A 22842-nucleotide genomic window follows, 5' to 3' on the forward strand; every position below is an offset into this window, starting at 1 on the left:
GGATCTGAACTCAAATTCTCAAGCGCTTGCTCCTTGAGCCATCTCTTCAGACCCCTTTCAGTCCTGAATTAGGATTTAAATTTGTAATCATTTCCTTGCATGTTGCAAGAAACATTTTAGTGTGTGACATCTCATGCATTTTCTTTAACACAAGTAAGTGGAAAATCAGTCACAATCTTAGAAGTCTGAAGCCTCATAACATGGATATTCACACTCGCTTGTGAATATGTTCAAGTTAGTAGCAGAATTAAAGCTTTAGACTTTGGACTTCTACTCTAGTATCCCAGTCTATTCTTTTCCCTTGGAGTTTGGAAATACTTAAAACGATATTAGGATGTCTCCTAGTGGATAACTGTAGATACTTCATTGGGCTTAACTTCTTTTTCTATTATTTTAGGGTACAGTTTGGGTTTGCACTCGGATTTTAAATGGTAATTTTGTCAATGTGTATACAATTTTTTTTATCTGTTCGAACTGTTCTTTGTTTTTTAACGTGCAGTGAAAACACACAAGCTACGGCGTTATGTTCTGGAACTGTAGTTCATGGTAGACGCTTCCATCATGCTCACGTACAGATGCCAGGCATCAAAACGGCAGCTCAGAGGTGAGGGTCTCTTCTCTTTACATAGAAAAGTGCACACCCCTTTCATGTGTTATATCTTCAAAATAATCCATGAGACCTGTTATATTTTGTTTATTTTATATTTGCTTTTTAGAAAGTCACAGTTTTGAGGAGAATTTAAAATAAGAGCCATTTGTTGTATTACTTTTTAGGTCTAAGAAGATATTTAATGAAGCCGATACATAATACTGATTTTACTGTACTGGATTGAACTGTACTACTGGTAGTTGACCTAAGGAGCAAAACTAATTCATACTATTTTCTTGTTGTATAAGATTTCAGTGTATCAAGCAGATCCTATTAATTTTAAATGTTTGGTTGCTTTTATAAATTTAGGAGTTTTCACTGATGTTGACAGTACTGTTTCATCCCTAAAGTTATTGAAAGTAATATTTGGAAAAGGTTTAAATGATTTTGAACTTCTTCAGAATCATTTTTAGAATGTTACTATCTCCTTTTAATTAGTTCAGAATTCTTTGGCTGTAGGAGTTAGTCATTACACCGTAAATACTGTATTATAACTGATAACATTTATAGTTGGTGTACAATTTACATGGTGTTCTTTTTTTTTTCTTTGCCCCCTCCCCTGGTGTTCTTTATTTATAAGCTTGTTATTTATTCCTTCAAAACAGTGTTTCAAACCTTAGAAACTTGCTCTATCTGATGCTTACATAGACTTACTAGATCTTTAACTTAAAATCTTTAAATCTTTCTCATAATTTAAGGTAATTAAATGAAGAAAAATTTTTAAAATATTTTACTATAGTTTTCACATAAGATTCTCTAGAAATTTAGTACAAAAGACAGAATTTACTGCTCACACCAAAAACTTGTTTGTAATGTAGGGTGCACAAGCAATTCAGGCTCTCTGGCCGCCATGGGGCTCTAACATAAGGATCGAGGATAAAAAGTAAGATGTGTGGTCACACAGCTCCACGTCAGAAGGTTGGGTTGTGTTTTGTTTATCCTAGGTCTTTGCCTTATTGCACCTTGTATGTCTAGCGATGTTCATCTCTGTCAGTGGTATTTAGTTTGAAGACCTGATGATTTTTGGTAACTGGAATTAATTCATATTCCAAGAGTCAATAAAGCTGACCGAACGCTTAGGACCAGTAAAGAATACTTTAAAGATTCAAATGAGCAGGACAGTCTGCTCATGTTTGTCTCAATCTGTATAAAAATAAACATTTCTTTTTTTTAATTCTATCATCTGCCTTTTAAAGGATTTTGAAGTCCAAAGTCTAGTCATTCAAGTTCTTCTCTGTTTTATTCGTTCAAAGAGCAAAGTGATTTGTATTTTACAAAATGGTGTAAATGAAGAACAGTATGAAGACTAATATGACAAAGTCCCACATTAACTAATGACTCATTGTTAGGGACAGGACAGTGGATGAATGAATCCATATGTGGTGTCATATGCCTGCAATCCCAGCACTCAGGATGCAGCTGAGGCAGGAAAAATGCCAGGGATTTGAGGCCATCTTGGGTTAGTGAGTTTAAGGGTAGTCAGGGTTACTGCATAGGGAGAACTGTGTCAAACGTATGGCCCTAGGTTCTATCGGCAGCAACTCTCCACCCTAGCAAACCAAGACTTCGGTGTAAGTTCAGTAGTGCAGCTGTGTAAACAGAGAGTGAGACTATCACAGCAGAGCTGTGCTGCAAGGGGATTTAACTTTTGAGTGTGCGTCAGAGACACTGAGCACAGCTGACGGGCCTAAAGATAATCTCTCGTAAATGTCGTTTCCTTAAGTCCTAATTTGATATTTAAAAAATATTGCAGAGAACAGTTTTTGGAGAGTATTGGGACTTATGTTTTTAAGTCAGATCTGCATGCTAGTAATTAGTAATTTTTAAGGAAGTTTATTTTTTTTAATCTGAAAAGGGCGTTAGGGAAGGTTGTTAAATATACCAGTTTTATTTTATTTGGGGCAGATGATTAACTTTCTCATCTGTTTTCTTACTAAAATTCCAAAAGTTATTTTATATATTAAAGATGGACTCATGCACTGTCATGCTAAAGGAAAGTAATAGGAAAATGAATGGCAGGTATTTAAGTCGACTTTCATTGCAGCTTCATCCCACTTTATTTAAGCAGACTTAAAACCTAGCACATTTTATAGTTTTGTGGTTTCTGATAAAAAAAATTTTCTTAGCTTCCTTCACAGGATTGGTAAAAATAAATCTAAGGGGAAAGTAAATAAATGTCTTTAAAAACATGTTTAGTGCAGGGAGGTATGGCACATGTCTGTAAGTCATTGCTTAGAGCCTAAAAGCACTAGAATTGGGAGTTTGAGGCCAGCCTCTGTTCTTTGTTGATACCTTTTCTCAGATGCACGCACACACAAAACCAACCAAACCAAAAACGTATAAAACCATGCATGAAAAGCTGGGTCCTGGTATAAGCAAGATTTAATTATTAATGGATGGCTCCAACTTGGGAGAAGTTTTAAAGTCCTAAATCAATATACAAATATCAGGATTAAATCAGTGTTTATTTTACTCCCTTTATTTTGAAGTTTTTATTTTAAGATTATTTTTTGTTTTTAATTATATGTTTGTGTGTAGCTATGAGTCCAAAAGTGCTCAGAAGCCTGCCAGAGGTATTGGGTCCTCTGGAACCGGAATGGTAGGCAGTGGTGCATCCCTAGTATGGAAGCCAGAAGTCAAACTTGGGTCCTCTGTGAGAGCAGTATCAGCTCTAACCTCAAAACCATCTTCCCAACCCCTCCTTTTATTTTTAAGACCCTAGGATAGCATTAGTTATAAAAGAAACTTTTCCTTCATATTTCGTATGAAATGGTCCAAAAACTTTACACTTTCAAGTCCTACATTATTAATAATAACTTCCACATGTTTAATCTATTTTTATATATACACCCTTTTGGGGTGAGATTTGATAGTACATACATTGAAGCTTCTCATGAATGCCTGTAATTAGACTGTGTGTGTGTGTGTGTGTGTGTGTGTGTGTGTGTGTGTGTGTGTGTGTGTGTGTGTGTGTGTGAGTCTGTATATTGCTGAGGATGGAACATGGGGTTTTTACTCCCACTGAGTGACGACATTCTCTGTCTCTAAAATGTACTTTCCTCATGGAAAGGAAAAGAGAGGTAATAATAATTTCTTTGTTCTATTCTATACACTTTCTGGGTTGTGTACAGGGAAGTCTTAGAGACAACAAAGCAGAGCTCTAAACTCTGATTGCAGAGCTCTTGGGATCAACATTACGATGTTAGAAGCATCTCACTTAGGTCCTTACCATTTTCTGGGGCTGTAGCTTTGGCCTGGGGAAGGGCTAGTTTGTGTTTGAACTTGTTTATGTTTTCTTGACTTTAATAGGAATGTGATGTTATCGTGTTTTTCTGTCACCTGACAGATATACTTAGTAGCAAAGATGTATTATTAGTATTCAGATGTATTAGTGTAGATGTATTGTTTCTTCACTATTGGAATCAGTTTTAATGTGTCTCTTGAGTGCTGCTCTTAGGAGATTTACTATGCTTTGTTCCTTAATTTGCTAGATTGTATTGTTAGCTTCCTTGTATAAATTTCAAGATTTTGTTACTTATGTTTTACTTACAGTTTTGATCATTTAAATCTTTATATGATTAATAACAATAGTTTCAGAATGTGAGTTTTATTCTAAACAGAAGACTGCAGTGTTACTCTTGAGTATCTCATGTTTTCTGGAATTTCCATGAGTTGTGGAGAAATATAGAACTTTTATACACTGGCTTCATAAAACTTGTGATAACAATATGATTATAAGCCTAGACTTTGTTTTGTGTACAATATTTATCCTAAGACTGTTGTGTAAAACAAGTTTTACCCTTAAAAACTTTGTGTCTGATATAATAAGTTTAAAATTGTTGAAATTTTTTAGCTTCTAGGAAATGTCATTATTTCTTGAAAATTATATCTATTCACTGTTGTAAAATAATCTGTTATGGAGTGTTTTACAAGTAAAACTCCTTTGAGAATTTTCATGGTTTTGTCTATCCATGTTTTCCTGTTAAATATGTGATTACTTAAATTATTTTATGTTGACCACAATTGAAAAAAAGCAATCGTTAACATAGAATACATGCACAATATTGTTAAAACAAATTACTCATATTGATAGTTTGCTTTGTTAACTGCAATGATTACAACTGCAATGACATATCAACAATGAAGTCTCCTCTCACATTTTTTTCTTTTTCATGTTTTAAGCAATCAGGACCGAAAAGAAAGGTAAGCTTAATGAAATTAGAACATGGGTGTAGCAATAAAATATCAGCTTATTTGCTTTTAATAATAACCTGAATTGGAATTCACCACTAAAGCTTACTATTTAGTGACAGAAAACTGATTAATAGACATTGCGATATTTTGGCATGTGGGTGATGTTTCAGTATAATTCTCAGTGTATAATTCTTATCGCATGGATAGTTATTAGATATTATATTATTATATATTTACACTGATGTCTGACTAATGTTCTTTAAAAATAGTTTTCAGTGTCTTAGTAGCAAGGTTGCATACAGTTAAATCATCAAAGTCTTTATGCCAGGAAGACAGGTGTAAGTTAAGACATGAGGAGCAGGAGATTGAGGACAGTGTGAGCTAAATATAAATAGCAAGGCTTGTCTACATCCTGGAACTCACTGTGTAGACCAGGCTAGACTTGCAGGATAATTTAGCATGCTCTGTAAATTGGCCTGGGGACAATTTTTTTCTTACAGAATAATTCTAAGTGACATACGTAGATATTGCTGTCCTTTGAGTCTGGACTGAGTTTACGGCCGATTACAGTAAAGGGCAGTGGTGGCTTCAGAACAGAGAACACAGGTAAAGTTACCTGAGGAGGTGGCCAGGGTAGGTCAGGTGTGGTGCTTTACAACCTGCAATCTCAATAGATCCAAGTTGTACAAGCTCAGTCCAGTCCACGAGAGATTTAAAAAGGGAAAGACAGCCATTGCCACACAGAGAGACCCTGGAGACAACCAGAGAAGGAAAGGGAAGAGAGAGCTGGGATGGACGTGCACTCACCTCTTAATTCAGCCCTCAGGAGCTGTGGCCCCAGCCGGGAAAACTGCAGTTTAAACAAAGATTGTTGTGGGCAAAGGAAGGGTTGGAGGGACAAAGTTGCTTGCCAACAGGCTTGACAAACTGAGTTTCATCTCTGGGATGCATATGGAAATGTTTTTTATTAAGCTTAAGGAATTTTTTTTATGCCTGTATTTTAGTATAATTTAAGAGCAGCTTATTTTTCTAATTTGTGTTGAAAAGCATTGCAAGAAAATTTAGAAATAGTAACTATGAAATCTGGAATACAAAAAAAATATATATATTAACACATTTTAGCATTATGGGTATTACATGATATTTATGTATTCATTCTTATTAGCAATGCATGGTAGAACAGAGTGGGCATAGCTCACTATGCAGCATATACATTTTATTTTTCAGAGTATTTATAACTTAAATTGTGGAGTTTTATTAATGATATTCATCATTTCAAAATATTTACTGTGTCTGTTGTCCATAATTTAAAGAATAGACACAGAATTACAGTGGAATTATTGTGTGTAACTTTTATGTATGAAGCTTGCATATTTTAAGCTTACTGTAGTATAGTTAGGGCCCCATCATGTGTTAAGGTTGATTTTCATCCTGGCCTTGAACTCACTGTGAAACTTTGAACTCCTGATCCTTCTGCCTTACCAACTGCTGGGATTGTTGGCATGTGCCACCATGCTGAGCTAGATGCTGAAAACATGCCCCTTAAAAATGAATTTGAACATGTAAAATTGATTCTTTCACATTTCATACATATGCAGTATGAACCGATCTCCCCCATTATCTTCTCTTGTTTCCCAGTGTCCTCTTCCTAACATGTATCTCCCTATCTTCCCTCTTTTCTCCTACCTCCCTTCCCTCCTCCTCCTCTTCTAGTCATTCCCCTCCCCTTGTGCACAGCCCACTGCATTTAATTAGAGTTGCTTGCATGAACATAGGTGAGGGATATTTTACTTAAGCAAGGGCAACTTGTCACTAGCTACATTACTAAGAAATACTACTCACCCTTCCCCCAGCAACCATTAACTGCCTATGGCTTCTCAAGGAGAGAACTTCTCTATGAGTTCTTCCTTCATCCAGGATGGAATGTTGATGGGTCCACACTTATGCAGGTCTCGTGTAGGTGAACTCCACTACTGTGAGTTCATGAGTGCAAACTGCCCTCCTAAGCCAAAGAAAATAACATTTCACACTCCTCCCCATTCTTCTTCTACCACTTCCCCACCACCCCCAGTGTTTCCTGAGCTTTAGAGACAGTGTGCCTGCAGTGTGTGTGTGTATGTCATTTTTAGAGCTGAGCACTCAGCAGTCACTTATTCTTAACACGTTGGTCATTGGTGAGTCTCTGTATTAACTGCTGTCTGTTGCAAATAGAAACTTCTCTGAACAGGGCTGTGGCAGCACTGTCCTGTGGGTATATAGTATATAAACATTGAGAAGGCAGGCTGACTCCCTACCAGGACCTATAAACCTTCCCAGTCAAGGTCTTTTGACCAGGTCTATAGTACCAGGCATGAATTCCCTCCTGTGCAAAGGACAGCACACATCTAACGAGCAAAGAGTGGGTGCCCCAGTAACTTCATCCCACTACCACGCCAGTGTGCATGTTCTGACATGATTGGTATTATAGCTCATCGGGTTTATAACAAGGGTCAGTGATAATTTTTCTTTCTTGTCCTTCTTTTTCTTTGTACATTGTCTTCACATATCCCAGACTGGCTTAGACTTCTATGTATCTTTTTATGACTTGTGATTATTAGTGATTGATCTGTGTGTGTATTTTCCTATGGTATGGGCACATAAGCACAGGTGTCTTTGGAGGGCGGAAGCATTGGCTCTTCCAACTCTTCCAGTAGCTGGAGCTGTAAGTGAGCGTGTGAGTGCGTGTGTGTGTGTGTGTGTGTGTGTGTGTGTGTTCCTCTGCAAGAGAAGTTAAGATCCTAACTGCTAAGCCATCCTAGTCCTCACCTTTAACTTCAACTTCTGGTCCTCCTGTCTCTTCCTCTTGAGTGATACACACACACACACACACACACACACACACACACACACACACACACACACACACACACACACACACACACACACAAACTTGCAAATAAATACACACAGTGCAGGGAAGCAAACTCAGGTCTTCGTGCAGGCTAGACAAACAAGCGTCCACCGAGCTAAGTCTCCAGCTCCCTTTTCTTCTTAGTACCCTTGTCACCACTGCTCAAAAGGCAAGTCTCTTTTTTCTACCCCTAAAATTTATGTCATCACAGACTTTAAAATCTTGGCAGAGTAGAAATTGTTCACATGTTCCTGACACTGTTCTAGTCATTGTTGCTGACACAGTGTGCTGCGATTCAGTTCTAAAATTGTCATTGTGTAATTGTGGGGCTATGGACCAGCTAATCAATTCTATTGGTCCTCAGCTTTTTCATCTATGAAAATGTTAATAATGTATAGCTCGAAAGGTTATCAAAAGAATATGGAGTTAATAGGAAACTTTTGAGCATTATATCTGGCACATAGTATTCATTGTTTGCTGATTGCTCTTATAAATACATTACTGTCTCCTTCTAGTAACATTTTTCTTTGTCACTCATATTTTTAGTGCTTTGAGTTTTATGTGGAAATATTAAATCCTTGAAAATACTCATTTGTGATTTATGTAACCAAATTGCTCTTTAGTGAATGGACACCATTGAACACTGGTGTGAACATTTATAAATAAATAGAATAGCTTCTTTAATTTCCTGCTGATATAAAATGAGTATTTGTATATACTTAGCCAGGCTTGGAAAATATCTGTTATAACTCCTGAGTTAATGCTTCTTTTTTTTTCCCCCTATGGTTATTTTCTCTTAATACTAGATACAACATGCTTGTTTTTTTCTCAGAATTAGTATACTTAGATTTACAAAAGTATACTATTTAGGACATTTACTTACTGAAGTTAGGTTTATTATATATTCTATGTTGCACCAAGTGTGGTGGCTTATAATTGTACTTACAGCACGAAGGCAGGAGGATTGCATGTTTGAAGGTAGACTGTTATATAATGAGGTTCCTTCTAAAATAATGATAGCTAACTGTGTATTAGGTTTGACAGAGTAGTTTAATATGTTTAGTTAAGTTTATTTCTGGCTATCATGTCCCATGACAAGATAAAAGCTAGATTTCATTTGTTCTATAATTGATGGATTTGTTTGATGCATTTTTGTACTGATATTATCAATGTCTTCAAGACCAGTTTTATATAATACTTCTTTTTGTTCAATATTTATTTTATTCATTGATTACTTTTTAAATAACAAAAAATTGGGTGGTATTCTGTTGGGTAATTTGTTCAAACAGATAATATTTTTAATGTGAATGTCATAAACTGGTTAAAAGACAGTTTCAAGAGAAAAGGTCTAAATTTTGTGTTTGAGGAATAATCACATAGCTTCTAAAGTAATTCCTTTGGAAACTGGCTAAAGGTAGTGTCTGGAATAGCAGCTACTTAAGGCTAAGACAGGAAAGTCACTTGCATCAGACAGTTTGAGACCATAAATGAGTCACTTTTCTAAAAAATTAAAAATTAAAAACTGAATCTGTATTCTAGAGTGAGCTGTTGTGACTCTGGAAGGTTGAAGGTGTAAGTGGGGTACCAGCACTGTTCTCTAGTGTAGTTCTGTTCTCCTAATGCAGTTTTATTTTATACTGTCAAGTTTTAACATGATACGCTGTGGTTTCTCTGAATAAATGTAAGTGGTCCTTTGACTTTGCCATTTTGAAAACTTCATTTTCTATTTGAATGAAATCAAACAAATTTCATTTTATAGGAAAGAATACCCACCTCATGTCCACAAAGCCGAAAACAACCCTGTAATGTTAAGTCATGGCCAAGGTGGAGGTAAGTGTACAGTTTGTTGTTAACCTCTGAAGGGTTTCGAATTCCTGCAGAAGTACAGAGAGAGACTACAGATACCAGCTTACAATACTCTGGGGCCTACTAGAAATCATGTTAAAACTATTACTTTATAACAGTTCATAGCTTTTTCATTTTAAACTGTGGTCTTATGTTGTCAGGATGGTTGTAAAATTGGGTGAGTATAACTTAAAATCTTTGGATTATGTTATGTTTTTGTTAAAGATTCAAGTTTTAATTATAGATTAGCTATAGTTTTAAAATAGTTTTATATTGGATAGTATCATATTTTAATGCACAAATAACATGTATCAAATGTATTTCACCAGCAAATTGGTTTTCCTTATATAAAGTAGTGATTTTATTTGTTTTAATGGGTATATGGAGTTGCATGCCTCGGGGTATGTGTGGTGGTCAGAAGACAGCTTGGAGGGCGTCTTCTTCCCTTCCTTCACCTTGTTGAGGCAGTCTGCTTTGTTGTTCCTGCCACACTGTGCACCCCAGCATACCTGCAGCTTGTTGTTCTCTGTTGTGTTGGGCATCAAGCCAGGGTTGTATGCGAACCACGTAAGCACTCTACCACCTGAACTACTTCAGCCCAGCTGTACTCACCCTGAGAGGAACATAAAGTTATACTGAGATGCTACCTCTTTTCTTTAATTATATTAAAGGTAATGGAGCCCTCCAGTTTTCAGCTCCATTTGTGTATTGGGCAGGTGATCAATGCCTGGTTATAGGATAAACCACAGAACTAGCATATTGGATACAATGCTGCGTTAAAATCACAGTCAATTTTAGTATTTCCTTTGGAGATCGCGTGCTGTGTTTCTATCATAGTTGGTGGAATATTTTAAAAGAAATCACCGTAGTACTAACAAGATGAAGGTAGTGGATAAGCGTGCTTGAGTATTTGTGTTAGACAACCTGACTCTGAGCTCCCACACCCTTACAGGTGGACAGTGAGACTCAGCTCCAAGACTGCCCTCTAGCGTCCACATATGCACACGTATGTGCATGCCTGTACTCAAACACATTACATATGTTACCACCACCATCATCAAATGAATTTTAAAATGTAAATAAAAATTAGGTTCCAGCTATGTAAAATGATTTAGTTTTACATTTTTTTACATTTATTTATTAGGGGTGTGTGTGGGTGTGTGTGTTTGTGTTTATCCCAAGTCTCACCTCCCATGTGCAAAGTCCAGAAGACAGTCATTTCTGTGTGAGTCCATATTTTACCTCTGAGCCATCTTGTTGACCCTCAGTCTTCTTTATTACAGTATTTGCTGCATTTTTTGAATTTAGGGTATATTTAATAACAAGTTTTAGTGAGTTATTAGGTATATGACTTTGCTAGTATTAACAAGCAGTTTTGTAATAAAAAGTTAATGTCTGAACTATTAAGTGTAAATATTTTAGGCATTGTCAAAACACATTGGATTTCATGTTGTTTGTTTTGTTTGGTAATATTTTCAATTTTTTCCAAGCATGTAGAATAGCATCTATATAGTGATACATTAAAGCCACCCGTACCTCCCTGCTTTTCATTTTGTTCCTTAAGTTTTCTTTTCTTTTAGTATTTCTCCAAAAGTTCAGAACTAATTGACATTATATGCTATCTTTGAATATATATTTTGATTAGATATCATGCAATTATGTCTTAGGATTACAATTACAGCTAATAAATCACTGCTTAATTCACATGTACAAAGAAAAGTATCCTCTTATATTCAATCAGTCCATTTTATTACTTAAATACTTAATGTGTAGTGAGCATCTGTAACTTTGGAGTTTGCACCTACTGATTTTAACCACAATGATCAATTATATTTGGAAAAGAAAAATTGCATCTGTCAAAATTGCTTCTGTCTTGAACGTTTACCTTTTTTTGATTTGTTTTAATTTTCTAAATGGCACTGTAAAATACTTCTTATATAGCTTATAGTATGTTGGGCAACATAAACAATCTAGAAATGATTTAAAGTGTAGGTAGATGTGCACACAATAAAAGTCTTAAGTACTACATTTCTTACAGGTGACAAGCCCTTGCAAATTCTAGTCATCAGGAATCTTGTAATTATGCCTCTCATATACAAAGAGAAGACAGTATGCTCAATTTAAAATATTATGTATACTGCTATATTTATTTGTATTTTAATTAAAGAGTATTTGTATGTAAAAAGCATTTGGCAGAAAACTGATTCATATTTCAGTGGAATAATGCACACAGATTTTGTGTTCCATTTATAAAATCTAGTGAAAATGTGTTTTTGAAGAAAGGATTTTTTCTTTATGTACATAATTGAGTTTAGTTTATATATATAAAAAAAATCTGAGTAGGACCTGGTGTTGCAAGTCTTTAATCCCAGTACTTAGAAGCAGATGTCTATGAGTTGAAGGCCAGCCTGGTCTATTTAGTGAGATCCAGGTCAACCAAGGCTACATAGTAAAACCCTGTCTCAAAATAAAATAAACAAATTGGAAGCAACATGTTGATTAAAGGGACTGAGGGTTTTCTTTACAGCACACTCTGTGTTAGCTAGTCTGGTCTGTTTACTCCTGGGCCTTTCAAGTACTCAGAACCCCTGTTGAAAGTCATGCTTTTAGACTATTTTGCTGTAAGTTAATTTTCCAAGTAAGATGTTATATTCTATATACCTGTGTTTATGTTCTGTCTGATTTAAAAAATGTTCTCTATGTTCTTCTGTACAAAGAGAGGGATAGTATAGCTTGTAGTGACCATTTGTTTAGAAATTGCAAAGTATCCCTTATAAAAACCACTAACATCTGGATGCTCTAAACTAGTGTGTTTCCTCAGGTGCAAAACCTCCATGGTTTTTTTTTAAGTCTCTCATGTCTTTTTGGCTGTAGGCTAAATCTTCAAGTTCTAAGTTTATTATTTCTATTGAAACATCATCTCTTCCCCTAAATTCCTCTGCCTTTCTGCTTCTCTGCCTCTGCCTCTGCCTCTACCTCTACCTCCCAAGTATTGGGATTAAAGACCTGCACCACCACACCTCACTATTTTAACACTTAAATGCATCATATAGTTCTGTCTTCATGCAGTTCAGTAGTGTGGTGAATACTTGTCCTGTTTTATCTTTTGTAGTTTTGGGGTGTTAGAAAAATGTGTGACTAAAACCTGACTTCTCAAAGCAGATTGGCAACAATAGAAAAGTACAAACAAATATTTTATTATTAAATGAGTGCTAATAGAAGTACTGATGAGGTGCCATGGAAACTGGATTGATTAATCAACCGTTCATTTGGGTAGACTTTGCTTGTACAGAGAGGAATATATGGAAGAGACAAAAAGAAAATACTCAGGAAAAATGAACCTCTGTGAAGTGAAATACAGAATCAAGACTGGCATGTCCAGGGTCCACATAAGGTTTTGCAGTCAGAAGAGAAAAGGAAGTTGGACACAGTGGTATGTGGCTGTGCTAGCATTTGGGGTCTAGCAACAGGAGGAAGCCTACACTTTTAAGGCCAGCCTGGACTACATAGTGAGTTCATACCAACACAGTTAACATAGCTAAATAAACTTCATCCTAAAAAATAGAGAAGAAGAGAATAAAACAGTCAAGTAGAACTACTTAGCAAAGCTGGGAGTATGTCAGTAGAGCAGTTACATTAAAACGTCATAAAGACAAACCTCTTACACATTTCTAAACAACTACTACCTCACAAATCCCACAAGTAGCATCCCACAAGTAGCATCCCACAAGTAGCCTAAGAGTTAGTTTAGTTTTACCTTTTCTAAACCTTTGTACCAAATGTTTGAATTCCTGTGTTTTCTTATTACTAATCTAAGAACAGAGCTAAGTTGGAGGGAAACAGGCATGTGTGTGGTTTAGTATAGTGTTTCTGTTGTTTTACTGCTCAGCTAAATAAAATGTTGCCATAGTCTGCAGCAGCATGGGAAGCCTGCTGAGAAGGGAAAACCAGGTAAGAGTAGTTTGGATATTATTACTGCCTTAATCTTAAAGGTCTTGTTTTTGTTTTTGGTTTTCACATGTATTTTGTGTGTGTGTGTGTGCGCGCGCACACGTGTACATATACCCAAGTGAACAACTTTCATGAGTTCCCTTCTTCTGTCATGTGGATCCTGAGAATCCAATTCATGTTGTCAGTATTGGTGACAAGCATTCCTGCCTATTAGCCATCTGGTTCTTCTTTATCATATATATTAGACACTATCCCATTTTAACTAAAAATTAGAATTTGAAAACATGGACTTTAATTTTTCTATAGCAAAGATCATGTGAAATCTATTAAATTTAAATTCAGTGCTTTTCACCCCCACTTCCTTTAGACCATGTAATGAAGAAAACTGAAGATTCAGAATCATATGTAGAACCTGAAGTTAGGAGGAAAGTACAGCAGAAACGGCACTGTAGCACTTACCAGCTTTCTCCTCTGTCCCCTGCCTCAAAGAAGTGTCTGACCCATTTCGAGGTAGGTAGAAATGTGCTCTTACTAATTACTTAGTATTTTCATTACTATGTTGACATTAATCTTGTGACCATATGTGTGAGTGTGGTCCTGTGCACACCGTGGTGTGAGGTGGAGGTGGGTGGACAGCCTTTGGGAGTTAGCTCTTCACTCTGGAGCCTCATGATCAGACTCAGGCCTTCAGGCTTGTAGGCTTTACTTGCCGGGCCATCTCCCCAGCCATTTCATCGTCTTTATGCTCATTATATTCTAGGGGATCTTTCATCATATGACCCAAAGAAACCCAGAAAAGCTAAAGAGACGTAACTTTTTTTTTTTTTTTTTTTTAAATAATGTGGTTTTATTTGGTTGGCTTTTGTTTTGAGAGACAAGGTCTTACTCAGTACCAGCCGACCTATAACCCAACAGGCTAACGTCCACCTCAGTCTTCTGCCTTAGCCCTCAGACTGTTGATTACAGGCATGAGGCATCATATGCAGCTATTCAGTTGTTAAAGCTTAGGGTGGGAGAGGTAGCTCAGTTAGTATGCAAGCTCTCACCAGACAAGTCTGAGGGCCTGAGTTCAAGGCCTTAGAACCAGTGTAGAGCCAGCTCTGATCGTCCGTCCATACATGCAATGCAGTGTTCCCAGAGTGAGACGGGAGGCAGACAGGAGACTCTAGTGTCAAAGCAGACCTTGTCTCTTCATTATCTTCCCTTATCCCCTCTCTCTCTGCACATCTCCCTCCTTCTTCCTGATTCTCCCCCAACTCTTCTCTCTTCCTCTTTCTCTTTCCTTCTTCCCTGTTCCTTTCCTCCATTCATACTAAGTTACACACAAAGAAAATAAATTTTTTCTTTGTAGAGCGATGGCTCAGTGGTGAAGAGTACACACTGCTCTTTCAGAGGAACTGAGACCAGTTGTAAGCACCCAAATCGGGCACCTTCCAAGCATCTGTAGAAGGAAATCTGGTGTTTTCTTCTTGGCACTGCAGGAGCCTACACTGACACGTGCGCATACTGCCCCAACATATGCATAATTTAAAAATAAAGCAAATCTTACAGGAAATATTGTTTTTTTTTTTTTAAACTTTCTGTTCCACAAAACCCAGTCCTGTCCACCTGTCATCTCCCTCCCCTTCCCCCTCCCCCCTGGTGTGGGGGGACCTAGGACTTGGGCATGCTGTGCAGGACCTGATCCCTGAATATCCTCAGTCAGAGTTGTGTGACAGTGTTCATCAGTGGGTCCGGCTGTATTTCAGGGTTGTATGTTGCATTTGTTTGCCACAACTCTTTATACTATTTCCATCTGGAATAATTACAGCAATTTCTTTTGTTTGTTTCAAGATAGCTTTGGCTGCCTTGGAACTCGATTTGTAGACTAGGCTGTCCTTGAACTCATAAAGATCCACTTGTCCAAGTGCTGGGATTAAAGGTGTATGACATTACTTCCAGCAATTCCAGTAATTCCTTTCCTTTTGTTCCCCTTTAATTTTAGCCTTTTTTAAAAAAAGGAAATTGTTTTATTTTTGTGGGTGTTGAGATGTGAATTCTGGGCCTGATAATAAGAGTATCAAGTATTGTCTCTTCAGCCCCTGTTTAGTTATTTGCATTCTCATGAGCACATGGTTCTTCTTTTACTTGAGTTAGAGACTTTAACTTTCATGTATTTTGGTGTTCAGGTGATGCCTACCTAGTATTGTCTGTGACCATCCCTTCAAACTGTCCCTGGTGTGTTTTGACACATCAGTGTCATTCTTCCAGGGCTTCATTACTTGGTGTAACAAGATAGTCCAGACTTACTTTTTTTTTGGATCTCTTAGCCCAATAGTAATCTACCTTTAGGAAGTCATTGTTAAACTTCACATGGCAGGAGACACTGTGGGCTCTAGTTATAGACATTGATACAAAGTTTCTGTTTGTATTCCCTAGCATTAGATAGGCCTAGGAAATACACATGTATATGTATGGCGAAGGCCTTGAGTTCATTTCAGTGTTTATCTTTTTGCTCTTGTAGGATTGTAATTCTTCTTGGCCGTAGAATTCTGGCTCCCACCATCCTACTGTATTTATGCATTTGCTCAGTTTTCCCATTGACCAGTCTTCTGGTTTGCTAGTCTAAGGTTGGTTCAGGCCATACTGTATCCTAAAGGCAGGCGGAGGGAGACCTCCTCTTACCATGGTTCCCTTCCTCCCTGGGCTGCAGTTCAAAGCCTCAGAACTGCCTGAGAACTGCTTTATGCCTGAAGACCTTCTTGGGCTCCACTTCTGTGCCACTCCATCCTGTTTTCCATTAGAGAGTGGAAAAATTGAACATCGTTTCTTTGTCATCTTTAATCCATAAACAAGATTAGTACTTCATCTTTCCATTTAAGACTGTAAGTCCCACACTGCAGTGCTTTTAAGAAAACAGGATCCTTAAATTTAATGTAATGAAACATCTTTTGGACACAAAATAAAAATGATATTGTCTGAGACAGGGTTGATTTTATGAAGTAAGGATTTTCATGTATAGAGTCTTGGACATAGTATGTACCTTTAAATTTGCAGTTTTGAGGAACAGACTTTATGTCGAAACCTTACCATCAAACTACTCTCCTAACCCAGAATTTGAAGTTATTTAACTTTGTGGATTTTTTTCCTGACCAAATGGGACAAAGATAGGTCTTAATTTTGTTTTCAGAATGAAATTATAATTAGCAAATTTTTTACATTGTTAATAAAGTAAAAATGTACTTTGAGCTGTGCAAGTACATAATCACATCAGCCATCAGCAGAGAGAGTCAAGAGGTTGCCCCAGTGTGATCAATCTGCCAGGCCACTAGAGCTTCAGAGTGCACAAGCAGTGAAGCGAATACTTTCTGGCATCCTGGTGCTGTCTCCCAAATAACACAACTCGTTTTGGACCTCAGGGAGGCCATGATGGTATTGTAGAAAAACAAAGACTTCATTCTGAGACCTTTGTTTCCCCTTTGGCTTTCACCGTGTAGCCCTGGCTGTCCTCAAACTCACTCTGTAGACAATACTGGCCTTGCCTCCTGAGTGCTGAAATTATAGGTGTGTGCCTCCATTTCTGAGCATTTTGAGACTTTTAAAAGAAGCTTTTTGATGCTGATGTAAAATACCAAAGTCTTTTCTTTCTTTTGTTCTTTTGGGACATGAGGTTTCTGAACAGCGTGAATGTTGCCCAAAATGCGGAAAAGAAAAAGAAAATCAAACCAGATGCCAAAGTTGTGGTATTGTTTTTCATAATGATTTACAAAGAAATTGCCGACAAGCAGTAACTTTGAATGAATCTACTGGACCATTGCTAAGAACATCAATTCATCAGAACTCTGGAGGACAGAAATCACAAAACACAGGATTAACAGCTAAGAAGTTTTATGGGAACAGTGTGGATAAGATTCCAATTGATATTTTGCTCACCTGTGATGGTAGCAGACATAATTACATACAGACAAATGGGAAAGTCATTTTACCTGGAGGAAAAATACCTAAAATCACAAACCCGAAAGAACGAAAAACAAGCGTGTCAGATTTAAACGATCCAAGTAAGCATCCTCTTCTTGTTTCCTCTTCTTTCCTGAAACTCAAAAACCCTTGTGCTCCAGTGGAACCTTTGTCCTGAGCATTACTGTATTAGATTAGTAGATTAACTGTAGTCTTTAGTATTACTTAATGGCCAATATTTTTCTTGCATATTTTTTAATATGAGTATATTCGAGAAGCCCAGTTTTAAGAGGCGTCTTCTTGTGGTACATAGGCATCATTTGGGGATTAAGTGATTAGAACATGTCTATTTAGTTACAGAAGTAGTAACTGACTTTGTTCACATACTGCTCATGTTAAAATAGTAAATTAGCAAAGTAGTAGCCTGGCCCGTCTTTGCTCAAGTTCTAGTTATGGCTCATGTTGTTAAATGTCTCCGATCTAGACTTGGTGTGTGTTCTTGGTGAGTAGGCTAGCCTGGCTGGCCAGGGAGTTCCAGGGATTACCCTGTCCCTTCCCTATGCTGGGGTTAGAAACTACTATGTGGGTTCAGGGGATCAGACTCAATCCTGGGTTTGCCAACCGAGCCGTCTCTCCAGACCCTTTGTTAGTGATTTGAGGAGTTAAAAATAATACAAATAGGGGCTGGGGATTTAGCTCAGTGGTAGAGCGCTTACCTAGGAAGCGCAAGGCCCTGGGTTCGGTCCCCAGCTCCAAAAAAAAGAACCAAATAATAATAATAATAAAAAAAAAATAATAATAATAATAATAATAATACAAATAATGAATAATTTTAGTTCAATACAATATTTGACACATAGAAAGGAATCAGTGGAAATTCAGGTGCACACACAATTTAAAAGTTAATATGTAACAATCCCTGGAATAGGGTTTTAGATATCCTGCTTCTTTTGTAACAATCCTGTGAGATCGATATCATTGTAGTCTCTGATTTCATAGAGGAGAGAAATTGAATCAAATAACCAGCTTTGAAAATACTAAAAGGCCAGTATTTGTTGTGAAACTAGATAACAAAGTCAAAGAGATAAGTGGATGTCACTGGAGTGATGGCCCTCTGAGGCGGGTACATTATGCCATGTTAAGTGAGCATGTACATGTGGGGTGCTAAAAACGGAAACCAGCCTTCCCTACCCGCCTTCCCTTTCCTAAGGTCACTCACAGAAGTAATTCACAGGCAGCTGCATCACCAGCATGTCTAGCTATTTACTCTTAAACTGGAGCACTTTAAAGACGATATGATAGCCCAGGGTACTTTTAATGTTTTTTCCAATTTTCTTTTTCCTGTATGAAGCACAGTTTTAGGTTGCAAATAACATTTTACATCAAAGAGTGTTACAACATTGAAATCAGTGAGTAACTAACTGACTGTCTCTGTGCTTGAATTAGTTCATATCGTCCATCAAGAAGTGGTTTTTATTTTAAGCCAATACTTTATGACAGAACACGATGAGTGTTGAAGGTAGAACAGACGGCAGAAAGTCCTGATAGCGTTCCCATAGTGAGGAACTTGATTTTACTCGGTCAGTGCAATGTGGGCCACTTCAAGATTAAGGTACAGGGAGTGATTGGATAGGTGTAGTAATGAACCCACGATCTAAAATCAAATTGTCTTACGATTGTCTTCTTCATGCTTATAAAGCAAGATTTTATTGAACATCAGATATTGGTATAGTTTCTTCTCAGGATCAATTATAATTTTACTGCTTTCTATGTAAGGGAAAATTATCAGCCACATATTTTAAATGTATGTCATTTTGAACATAATTTGGATATTTTCAAGCCATAAATTTTTGTAACTCAGAAATAGACGTATGGGTAATTCTGTGAGTGACTGGTGTAGCTGTGTAGATTAGTGGTGACTCTTTTTTATTTTGGCAGTACTGGAGATTTGAACCCTGGGCCTGATACACAATAGGCAAGCGCTCTACTGCTGAGCTGTATCCCTAGCCCTGGTAGTGATGGTTATAGAAGCTCTAAGGCTAAAGAGTTGATTTCATATTTGTCTAATGTTTTTGAAAAGAGTATGTATCATGTGCTTTTTAAAATCTTGTTCTTGTTATGAGATACAGTGGGTTACATCTTTTTTCATGGAGTCAGCTCTTGCTTTCCAGCTTTACATGGATTTCAGTGGTCAAACTCAGGCCACTGGGCTTGTGCAGCAAACAATCGTACATGCTGAACCATCTCATGAGCTCCTCCTTGATTTGCTTTTATTGCTCTCATGTGGAGAAGAACTAAGACAAAGTTGGTATATTTCCCAGTTAATATTTTAACTGACAAAAATGAAATAAAAGTGTAAAATTTTTTCATGTAAATTTTGACTTTTCTTTATGATTTTAGTCATTTTGTCCAGTGATGACGATGACGACGACGACAGGACTAAGAGAAGAGAGAGCACGTCCCCGCAGCCTGCCGACTCAGCATGCTCCTCCCCAGCACCTTCTACTGGGAAAGTTGAAGCCGCACTGAATGCAAATACGTGCAGAGCAGAGCAGGAACCTAGAAGTAGTCCCGCAGAGTCTGAGTTAAATACCGTTGTCATACCAAGAAAAGCAAGAATGAAGGACCAGGTACTTTCAGATTAAGGTCTTTCCTTTGGGGTATTACCTCTATTTTGGAAAAGTAATTTGTTAGTTAGTGACAGCAGGAGAAGATGGCTTATTCGTTAATGTATGCTCAGATACCGTTACAAAGTTGTTCTAGAAGACCATTAAACTATATGCAAAAATAAATTACAATTTAACCAGAGGCTTGAGTATAAGAATCCAACAGGAAAAAGCCAGTATTATTCTTAACAAAATGTTAGTACAGGATTTCTTATCCAAGATGTCTATGACCAGAAATGTTTTAAATTTCAGGTTTTTTGTTGTTGTTGTTGTTGTTGTTGTTGTTGTTTTTGTTTTTTAATTTGGAATATTTGCATTTATACAGTTAAGTATTTGTAGCTAGGAACTAAGTCTAAAGAGAAATTACTTATATTTGTCACATACAGTATATGGATAATCTTGAGTTAAGTTTTATCCAGCTTTTTTTGGTTTACTTGCATTTTCTTTTTTTCTTTTTTTTGTAAAATTTCTTATTTATATGTATTCTTGTGTATGTGTACGTACATACACATCCTGCATCCTGAAAATGAACTCAGGTCCTCTGGAAGAGCAGATTGCTCATTTAACCAAAGAGCTGTCTCTTCGATACCTCCCTGGCATCTTTGCATGTGTGTGTGTGTGTGTACATATATATATTTCTTAGGAAACCTAGCAGGCTAGAAATTATTTTAATTTCAGTGTATGTTACTATAATATATAGTTATATTTTACCATATTTTATAATTTTCTTAAAATTTTCAAAAGATTCAGGTTAAAAAAAGGTAATGTAAATAAAAAGATTCAGAAAGAGGGAATTATAATACAAATGCCATACAATATTGTAATAGACTAAATGTTATCAAAAGTGAGCAAACAGAGCTGGCTCTACAAGGTAAGGTGCCTGCTGACAAGCTTGATAATCTAATTTTAATTTCCAGGACCTACATGAGGGAAAGAAGTGATCTACCCCTGCACATTGTGCCCTGACTTCCATGTGCACTGGTGTTTGTGTACAACACCCCCCCAATAAATAAATGTTTTAAAAAAGTAAATCACTAAAACTGAAGACAGTAAAAGAAAGAAATAAAGGACCAGGTGTATCTAACCTTTTGATATTGTAAAGTGACAGTCATTATAAAGTGATGGTCATTGTAGATAAACATTGTAAGAGTTCATGCTGGAGACTTGAGCAGCTGAATTGTTGTTTTAAATCTCACAGTGTTTTAAGTAAGTTTATGATTGTCTTCAGAGCTGCTGTTGGCAACATGTATGCATGAGAGCATGGACATGCTGTCCACTTAAAACTACCACATAAAAAGTATAAATTAGGCAGGAAATACTTACTGTGTGTTCCTGTTAAGATTCCAAGGGAGGGGAGGGAACTTTTCTGGTTTGGCAGTAGAAAGCAAAGCCATGGCTTTTAGGAAAATCAATATAAAAAAAAAATCTTAAAATTTTTAGGGCTGGTGAGATGGCTCAGTGGTTAAGATCACTGATTGCTCTTCCAGAGGTCCTGAGTTCAAATCCCAGCAACCACATGGTGGCTCACAACCATCTGTAATGAGATCTGATGCCCTCTTCTGGTGTGTCTGAAGACAGCTACAGTGTGCTTGTATATAATAAATAAACCATTTAAAAAATTAAATTTTTTAAATATATATCATTAGACCCCATAGAATATTTCTTAAAGGAATTCTTCCCTCTTCTCAAGGTATGATTTATACAAACGAGATTCTTATCTGAGTGTTGTTCGTCATAGCTGCAATCCCAGCACTGGGTAAACCAAGGCAGGAAGATTGCTACACCTTTGATTGAGACTGCTCTGGGGGGAGAGTGAATTCTAGGCAAACCTGAGCTACAGAGTGAGACCCTGTCTCTAAAATCAAAGTAAGATAGAAGCCAACAACAGCAAGGCACTGTTAATAATGAAAAAAATCACTGTCCACTGGTACAGGGGTGACTGGACCAATGTCACCAATTGAAGATAAAAATGAGAGTTAAATCAATGCATAGTACTCATCAGAATAACAAGATACAGGAATATATGAATTTATAAAGTGGACATGCTTTACAAAATGAACATTTTATTTTATTTTATTTTAGCAGAGAAGACAGGTTTACTAAGGACCTTAAAACCGAGAAACAACCAAGATGACTTTTTAAACTGGGTTCTTATTTTTATAACTTAGTGCCTTTCCAAGCATGGCAAGACAAGCAAAATAAGTAGCAGAATACTTTACTAAAAAGAAATTTAAATCAGGGTATGGAATGTAAATAAGATTTAATAGATTAATAAGGAAAAATAGCATTAGTTGATACTATAGTTCATTTTTTATGTATTTGTACTTTCTTAAAGTCGGAAAGAAATTGAAGGACTACGGAGGAGGGATAGCTCTGTCATTAACATGCTTGCTACACAGCCTGAAGATCTGAGTTTGATCTTTAACACCCATGCAGAAAGTCAAGTATGGGGCTGGAGAGATGGCTCAGCGGTTAAGAGCACCCGACTACTCTTCCAGAGGTCCTGAGTTCAATTCCCAGCAACCACATGGTGGCTCACAACCATCTGTAAAGAGATCTGATGCCCTCTTCTGGTGTATCTGAAGACAGCTACAGTGTACCTCAAGAATAAATCTTTAAAAAAAAAAAAAAAAAAGTCAAGGTCCCAGGGGAAGGGACCCTTGGCACCAGCTATCCTAACAATACAGCCCCAAGGTCCCAGGGAGACCCTG

At 37.0% G+C, this 22842-nt stretch overlaps 1 protein-coding gene across 4 annotated transcripts in view; it reads left to right on the forward strand.

Annotated features, from left to right (window-relative positions):
* Senp6 (SUMO specific peptidase 6) overlaps positions 1-22842 on the forward strand; it is a 76152-nt gene that overhangs the window by 23507 nt on the left and 29803 nt on the right. For 2 of the 4 annotated variants that reach the window (XM_032909260.1, XM_032909262.1), the window contains 6 exons: positions 500-604; positions 4832-4852; positions 9493-9563; positions 13897-14039; positions 17179-17566; positions 19866-20095. In XM_032909260.1, coding sequence (XP_032765151.1) covers positions 500-604; positions 4832-4852; positions 9493-9563; positions 13897-14039; positions 17179-17566; positions 19866-20095 — 958 coding nt within the window. Of the gene's footprint in view, positions 1-499; positions 605-774; positions 846-4831; positions 4853-9492; positions 9564-13896; positions 14040-17178; positions 17567-19865; positions 20096-22842 lie in introns of those variants that run through there. The other 2 variants (XM_032909263.1, XM_032909261.1) reach the window with 2 other exon arrangements.

Source organism: Rattus rattus, chromosome 8 (genome assembly GCF_011064425.1).
Source record: "Rattus rattus isolate New Zealand chromosome 8, Rrattus_CSIRO_v1, whole genome shotgun sequence".
NCBI lineage: Eukaryota > Metazoa > Chordata > Mammalia > Rodentia > Muridae > Rattus > Rattus rattus.